Raw genomic sequence first — 8,818 nt, 5'->3', positions numbered from 1 at the left:
GTGGCGGTATCAAGACATGCTAACTGTTCTTAAGCCATGATGTACGACTAACAGTGATCCAAGAGCAGAAATATAAGGGTCATCCAGGGGATAGATTCGATCACCAGGCCGTCGCCTCTAAGCCTCACGCAGTAATATTTACTTAATGGTAAACTTTCGTTGGTTTCAGTATTGATGTGAGAGCACGCGGACTGAATTGCCTGAAACTATCCCAGCGCGATAGTTTCAGCTGGCAGGCAATCACTTCCAAGCTGTCGGCGATGACATTCAACTAAAAGTTTATTTGAGTGTTGCACATTTGTATGCGGTTGTGCTGAAATGGCCATTTTAAAGTTCATTCGGTGCAGTTTACAGCCCTGCTCCTCTTTAAACTTAAAACCCTCTCGTTTCTAAGTTACATGCTCGTGAAGATGGTAGAGAACATTTCGCACAGACTAGCTCAAGGCGATTCAGGCATGCATGGCACAAGAACAACGCCATTCAAATTTTAATACGCCACAGGTCAGGCGGCATTCAAGACATGAAGTCAAATGAACATAAAGACATCAGACCAACAAGAGCTGCAGTGGCCCATCCAGGCTGGCGTACCTCATTCCCCACACACTCTCGTCACTACTCTTACCACCTGGCCTGCCTGAATTTAGCAATAAATAAGCCCCTAGACCGATTGAGCTTGTCCAAACGATTTTTGGATGTTGTTAGAGAAGGACCTCTACAACTTCGTTTAGCGGCCCACTCCAATGATTCATCACTCTTTGACTAAACGACATATGCCCCTTTATAGTCCTACTCCTACCTTTTGCTAATTATAACTGGTTTCCTCTAAGTCTCAGTCTTAGCCTCGACCTCGGCCTCAGGGCATGGAACGCGGCTGACACGGTGATTGAAAACTGATCCCTTGGGGCACCTGAGCAGCTAACGCGGTAGGCTCTTTTGACGCAGTTCACGGTCATGCCATCTTTAAGACCCAAAACCCGCTGGTTCCTGAGTTGCACGCCCGCAAAAGGGCGAAAGGGTTTATTGGGAGTCTACTTCAAAGTCACCTTGGCATTAATGATGCCAAAGAAACGTCATGCGATCGCGGTCACACGACAGGCTGCTTTCTGGTTATGGTCAAAACTGCATGGCCGCTGATACATTCGCAAAAGCGATGATGCGGCACGTGTGATAAAATGTGCGGAAGATGATTGGCTGTTGGCAAGATTTCGCTACTAAATGCGTGTGGGGAACGTAAGCGTGGGCACTTTCGGGTTGCACGGCACTCGTCGTGAACGGGGCATTTTTCTTTATTTTTAGGCCATAGGTCAATGCTATAAAAAAGAACACCACTGTCTGCAGAAAAGTACGGCACCCAAAAACGGGCATCTTTCCTAATGTTACAATAAAAGAAGACGCGACGGCAAATCTGTCTTTTTTTCTCACGCCAGTGTTTTGTTTCTTCTTCTTTTGGCGTATTTCTTACAGAAAGCTCGGCTGGCGCCTTGTGTACCGGAGCACAGAATATATATATATATATATATATATATATATATATATATATATATATATTATATATATATATATATATAGGCTCACATGATACGGCTTGGCAAAATTGTCTTGAGTGCACGCTTGACCCATCTTTTCATGGTAAATTTATTATCAAAGCAACAGGGAATCGCGGTACAGAGACCATATCGTTCATCATTATACCAGGCCACAGTACAGCACTGAGGTAGTGCCACAATTACGCTGTTGACTCGCGATTACACAATGTACCACATTGGTTGACTACTCTATGTCAAGCCTATGAGATGATTATGATTGAGCAACTTATGATGATGAGCAACTCATGATTCATGAATGGCTGGTAACAACCTATTTGACAATGCAGAAGGACTATCAACAGCAAGAAAGTGATTGCACCACAGTGGTTATATACGAGTTAACTAGTAATTGCATAAATACTCCTAAGCACACAAAATATTGGTAGCCCAACCTTACCATCTTCACCATGGCAATAGGAAAGCTTTTGCAATCAATCCACAGCAACGTCACAAATTTATTAATTTTCGCATGACACCGCATTTCCAGTTACAAACGATAAATAAAGTAACTACCGTACGCATCACACGATATCAATGTCAGGAGTACAGCACTGCGGGGAAGGATAGATCGACAATACAGTATTGGCAAAATCATCAACAGCGTAGCAGCAGTAGCAGCAGCACAGGATATCGTGTTTTGATATTAATAATCTGCCCTAATAGCTGGCGATCGCTAGGTTACGTATGTTCAACAGTTCAACAAAGCCTTTCTAACGGCCAGCACCAAGACAAAAAATCCACAAACAAACCACCCACCAAACCGCCACCCGACTCAGCACCCGCAGCGAGAATGGCCGGTTGGCGTCAGCTTTCGTGTGTTTCGAGGCATTCTTTAGGTCTGGCTGCCAGATAATGCCAGGTATTGCTTTTGCCACAAAGCCATTCCATGACGCCATCGAAACAAGGACGTAATGGAACGAATTTTTACAAAACTCTGAAATGTTGATACTTAGCGTCGTTCTTGAACCTTAAAGGCCTGCCAATAGTTACAAGTAAGCTATTCCCATTATATCTCATGCCTCCCTCAAGATCCCCAAATGTGGAACATTCCATTAAAAATATTCAATACTTTTTTTGCTGACGTAGCGAGATGCATCCGTCTTATGCATTTTAATGTACTGGAGAACAAACAAAACATGGAGTGGCGCGAAGCCGTTGGCCCACATGAACGCAGGTCCGACCATTTAACGTCCTCTTCTGATGACCAACGAAAAGGCATGGCTCCAGCAATGGGATCCAGTCGGAAGTCGGCCGGTAGAAATGAAAGCATAACGCTGCCCACTCCATAGACGCACCGCGCTGAAACATCAATGGGCCCGGGTCATAGCAACCTTTTTCACCGACATAATGGGCAACGGTTGTAAAATACACACCAAAATACCCTTGACGAGGGACGTAAATGTGTGGCAACTACCCAAAAAGTGCGGTTCAACCACCATCTCCGAGCCTCACGTTCTCCGAGTCAGACGGACGACCAAAGCGGGGCGAAATGGCTCATTTTTCCTGCATGACAACAATTTCACATAGTAAGGCAAATGTTCTACCCAAAACATTTGCGCTACCCGTCTCTTTTGTTGCATCTAATATTGAGCTGCACTTGGCTCTGAGTCATAATCCAAATTAACTCAGGGTTCGTTGGAGATGCGGTGTGTTGCCGAAGCCCGCTTTTGTTGCCGATACTCCTGTAACGTTTGTATTTTGACTTAAGACTGTTCACCCCCTGCGTGAGTTTGTTTCGTCTGCGCTGTCTCAGTGCAGCTCGCGGGTAGTCGCCCGTGCCTCAGTTGGTTCATGCCACCACGGGATCCCACATCTTTTGCTTTGCTTTAATTTCACGCTGGGCCCGTGATTGGTCGTGGAGAACACTGCGCCAGTCTTTGTACACATAGCCGCCAGGCCACGTTCAGGTCACTTGCTAAATTTTTGAGCTTTTAACGTCTTGGCTGGAAGAAATATGATCATAGCAGCGGGTGTATTTCATAATAGGCGCATAATGGCAGGCCTCTTTTTGACTACGGTACCGCTGAGCATTGCTGCAGCTTCTCCACACAGTCAAGCAATATTGCAACTGGGAAAAGACATAAACTTCGCTAAACCTTTTTCTAACACATCCGTCAGCTTCTGTGAAAATTTCGAACTGTCACAAATGCATGCACGGCAGTCCTTGACTACTGCTGACGTATGTAACTACAAATTCAGGTATTTTTCAACGACAATATCAATGATTATGATCAAACGGGAGGCTAAAAGAACAATAGATCCCAGTTCCATGAAGACATACCAACTGAGGGTCGCTGACATGAATGGACTAGAATGACAGGTTTTTCTTGGATTTAAGCGTTTTTGCGCGAACCCGGAGTCAGCTATTTCGAAATTCCCCTCGATGCGATCTTTAAGGCATACTAAAATACTCGCGCGACACGCATGGATAAACAGTGCACCGTCCCCATACATTACGAGCTGGCAGTCAGTGATGCGAGATGAAAAATAATTAGTTGATTAATGCCAATAAAATTGGTCCAAAGAACGAATCGTGACACATTACTCGGCATGACCATAACTTGGCGGCAAAACGTCATTTCCATTGCGCACGCGGTGCCTGTCTCGTCGCCACGTGCCATAACCATAGCCACAGCACCTAGCCAGTCTCAGTCCAGTCAGAAGCGATGGGAGTGACCGCCATATCACCCGAGTTTCCCCACGAACTGGCCATATTCAACGCTGTCGAAGGCTTTAGCCTCCCCTGGCTCCCCTGATGACGTCACGTTGACGCACCGCTGAGGTGAACAGGCGTGAATGGTGACACGCGAGCTGTTGAAATTTGTCGGTTACTCATCTGTATCATTCAAGGCATTTAACCCGATTAGGTTGAGTTTTAACAGCTAATAGCATGCCCCACAATTCACCGGATAGTTGGACTAATCCCGCCGCGGCGCCAAACTGGTTTGGAGCGATTGCGGCATGCGCACTGAGGGTGTAAACGAAGCCCAGTGGCGAGGTATCCACGCATAGTTGTTATACTAAATAGTCAGAGTACGAAACAGACTGACTGGATCAATCTGACGAATTTTACAATCTGATCCAAATCACCGGATAGGGTATGGATCGGGTTGACAAGTACATTCATTATACCAATTTTGATCTGATTCGGGTTTGGGCTTCCATTGACCGATCTTCTGAATGCATGATGATAGACGCCTAAAGAATTGTTGGAGCAACTCAGTTGTTACGTCGAAATTTTACGGCGGACAACTAAGCATTGTTTTCCCTCTATCCCAGTACTCATCTGCAAACCAATAAGGCGGTGTTTGTTGACTTGATGATTGTTGAAAATTGTTGACTTGCAACCGAACGGCCAAGTCAACTCGGTCAACAGTGGCAGGCGGCATTTCGCACACAACAGAATGGTTAATGAGCAGCTGACGTACGTTGGCCACCTGATACCAACGTAACTTGATTGCTGCAAACCCATAGATGTCTTGAAAGCGATGCCAGGCTAAACATGATGCAGCTTATAAGTTGTGATAGCACTAGACACAATTTAGATCACACAAGCGCTTTTGAAACGTCCTGCATCCGGAAATCACGCAAATAACCTTGTTGTATCCCAACTACCACAAGTAGCAGTGACCTTTTATAGATACGGTAGTCTGAGAGTACCTACCATATGATTAAGTCTTTGCACTGAGTTGACTTATTTGTCTGGGCGAGTTAACGCCTGACCATGCGTCGATTATGGTGATTGATTGGTAGTCATGCAAAAGCAAAAAATTGCAATCCCCAATCCATGCGTCCATTCATCCATTTAAATTCGATTTGACCGCAATATTATATCTCCTGCTATTTTCAGTCAGCCCTCATGTGAAACAGTCACCAAAAAATCTCAACGTGACAACAAAAAAGACACAATCGCCCCACCTTCCAGTGTATTTGTCAATAGGTGTTTTATACCAATGCTACATTCCGTCAGTTCTATGCTGTCCATCATCTACAGCCTGCACATAACAGGTTCGCCGTTCTATATTTATGAGCTTGTTGGCCATCCCACCACTAAGTCGGCGGTCGGGTGGGTGGGGTGCCACCTCAATGACCCCTGTTGAACCACACCCGGCGTTTCGTCGAGCTGCTGAAAGCGTCGCGCGAGCGCTCTGTTTATTAAACACAACGTGTCTGGACCAGACGCCAGCCCATGGCGCGTCGGGGTGGCCAAGTTTGCCTCCGGCGCCCGCATCCTGTCAGCGCCCGCTGGTTTACCCGCCTCGCCGATCTGTCGCCGGCTGCCGCGCGTCGGTGGCGTCAACCGGAAGCCTGTCCGGTGCCGTCCGCGTCGGCACCGACGAAGCCCTCCAACGTCGGGCGTCCCGGGCCGCCAGTCGGCACCGCGCCGCCGTCGTCGTCCGCGCCCCAGGCAGCGCTCGACTCGTCCCAGTGAGCCAGCTGTCCTCGGCTCGTCCCAGCCAGCCAGCGGTCCTCGCGTCGTCCCAGCAACCCAGCAGTCCTCAGCTCGCCCAGCGACCCAGCGACTGTCGCAAGCCGCTCGCAGCCATGAAGCGTGGAGGGCCGGGCGGCTCGGACCAGGAAGAGGAGGAGCAGCCGCCGCCCAAGCGCAGCACGCGCTTCGTACGCATTCTCACGGTGGTGGGCTACATGATCTGCGTCTCGTCGGCGGCCGTCATGCTGTCGCTCTACTACATCTTCCTGTGGGATCCGTACGGTGGTGACGGGTCGCCCAGCGCGCTGCCGCTCGTGCAGGGGCGGCACAGCCTCGAGCTGGCCCCAGCCGCGGACGGTGCTGGCCACCAGATGCAGCACGCCACCCTCGGTGAGTCATGAAGCGCTGGCTCACTGCTTAGCAGAACGGTGCTGGCAACTGATGGCGTTGCTGATTGGTGGGATTGCTGGACTTGCACTCGGAGGTTACATTAATGCATAGCAGCTTATAGTAGGCTTATATATTTTCCGTTGCTGGCGCCCGGCTTCTGGGAACTAACACTGGTCTAAACTTCTCTGAACCACTCACTGTAATGAACTTCTAGGAACTTCTGTTCGCAAATTTATCGCTCATCAATTCGTTTCTGTTGCAGCCTAGGTCACAGCGCCCTTGGGTAGCCGAACATACGGCACGCTAATGGAAGCCCTTGGAAACCGACGGAAAGACGGTACCGGGCCGCTCAGACACCCGCCCTCCGCCGGCGTTTCAAAACGGGGCTTACGCGGTCCCGCGCGCGGTCAGCGGCTCTCGTACCAGGACAGACGGAATCGCTCCTGTGACATCTGCGGCTCGTGATGTAGCAGCGCGCTTTGCCGTCATCGATATGCACGTCGCGTGTCGATGCAAGACGTTGCAGCCGTGCTCCATGCACGCGTTTTGTGGTTGTTGCTTGCGTTCGACATGCATTCCCTTTGCGTTAGCTGCAAAGTGTTCAAAGACAGCCCCAGAGTTCATGGCTACTTTGTCACTTAAAGAGTTCCATGACAATTGCGTACTCCTGTATACAGTATATCTGCCTGGCTCGAGTTGGCTTTAATCAGTCCGTTGTTCACAGGATGCAGATGTCAATGTAACTTATTAATGCTCACGACCAGTCTCATATCGAGTTGGTTGACTACCGCGTAAAGAACAATGCGTACTAATGACGTTTATGGTTGACCATAAGTTAGCTTAATTGCGCTTTTTAATATTCGTACGATTCCCAACATGAGCGTGGTCCCATGCTGATTGTTGTATTAGAAAATTACTGTTGATTTCCCGAAACGAAGAAATGAATCTATGCGAGGCGCGTGTATTATGAGGTGTATTCTGAACTCAAAGTTTATTTTCAAGTCTCAGAAATAAATAGTGCCGATATAGTTATTACAATTTACTTGTTTTTTATATTTTTATGTGCAATGTTCGTTTAACAGCGCCATATATAGCAATTGCAATGAGGACTAGTAGGAAGCAAAATCATGATGATAATAATAAGATATTGAGAATGAGAGGTGCAATGATGTGAAATGTACATGAGATACAAGATATGCGATTATCCACAAAGATCCTTCCTTTCCGATGCATAAGAAGCCATTCATTGTGAAATACCTATCATTGATCCTGTATTGAAGACTTAGCAGTCTACTGGATGTTTTGCCACTATAAACGGCGCGAGGAAATTGCGCGTGACAGATGTAGGGATGGGGGAATAGGTGTTGGGGTGCTTGACGGGACAGGTAGCGTGATATCAAGGCAACTCATCAGCAGTGTAAATTTTTCTTCGCATTTCCTGACAATTGTTGTTGGCTGTTAAAATTATGACCAGCCCAGAGAAGTATTAAAAGGCACAGATCCCTACAAAGAAACAAAGGGTTCTACCAATGACTCTGGACTCATTGATCCATAACATGGTAGTAGTGGCGCAAGCGGTGATGTATTTGTGGAGTGGCATAAGTACACCATGTCAGCTTATCTGCCCCGACTCGCTATATTCGCTGAGTGAAGACTAAGCGACCCTTTAAACGAGCGTTGATAGGCCAAATCAGATGCGAACACTTCAGTAAAAATGCTGAATGAGACACAAACGGTTTGATTCAGACTGGTCGGGGTTGTGAATCAGCATGTCTGGCTCGTCTATGATTTCGTTAGCGATATGAGATCTGCCTATTAATTATAATGGTATTTCACCTAACCACGCATGGGGGTTAGGTTAGGAGCAAACAATATCCGAGTTTCTGGAATAACTTTCGAGACGTTTTGCAGAGCGTGACCTGTGTGTCTCATGTCGCGTCGTGATTAAGACGTACCGAATAAAAATACAATTGCTTCCCGATTGAGTGAATACATCAGCCACCACGTAATAAACATGGGGGCGCTATTTTAGGATCCCTATTTCACTTGGTGAGCTGTTGATTCGTGTCATTAAATTGGTGGACGCTGAAATCAGTAGGTGAAAATAGCTCTTCAGTAGTGCAGGAAATTTGTATTGGGTAAATTCAACACTATAAAACTAATGAGGTAGAACGCTCGGGTCTCCGTAAATGTAGAGGCTGTGGATTTGGGAAAGCCGCAGATTTGGACAACATATTCGTCTTTTGATTGGTCAGAGGATTTCATGTCGTCACAGAATTAAACCCCGGTTGTCATGGCAGTAAACCCCAGATTTCAGCACTGTGGTAATGTGTTCAAGGACTGGCTCCGGTCTGTGTTGCGCGATATTCTAGGATCCTAAAGTGGTTGTAAGCGGGTAAAAGAGAAGGTT

General features: G+C 47.2%; 1 protein-coding gene across 1 annotated transcript; it reads left to right on the top strand.

Moving 5' to 3' along the window:
* Positions 1-5,997: 5,997 nt before the first annotated feature.
* On the top strand, positions 5,998-6,939 carry LOC119111977 (putative transmembrane protein INAFM2). Its single transcript, XM_037235892.1, has 2 exons — positions 5,998-6,408; positions 6,671-6,939. The coding sequence occupies exons 1-2, from the start codon at positions 6,132-6,134 to the stop codon at positions 6,673-6,675; spliced, it is 282 nt and encodes a 93-aa protein (XP_037091787.1). The 5' UTR covers positions 5,998-6,131; the 3' UTR covers positions 6,676-6,939.
* The last annotated feature ends 1,879 nt before the right edge of the window (positions 6,940-8,818 follow it).

Source organism: Pollicipes pollicipes, unplaced genomic scaffold (assembly GCF_011947565.3).
Source record: "Pollicipes pollicipes isolate AB1234 unplaced genomic scaffold, Ppol_2.1 Scaffold_2555;HRSCAF=2994_pilon_pilon_pilon, whole genome shotgun sequence".
NCBI lineage: Eukaryota > Metazoa > Arthropoda > Thecostraca > Pollicipedomorpha > Pollicipedidae > Pollicipes > Pollicipes pollicipes.
The sequence above is the reverse complement of the archived record's forward strand: the minus strand, read 5'-3'. Positions and strand labels throughout refer to the sequence as shown.

Coding starts and splice junctions, on each gene's coding strand:
- LOC119111977 (XM_037235892.1), top strand. CDS start 6,132: ATGAAGCGTGGAGGGCCGGGCGGCTCGGACCAGGAAGAGGAGGAGCAG.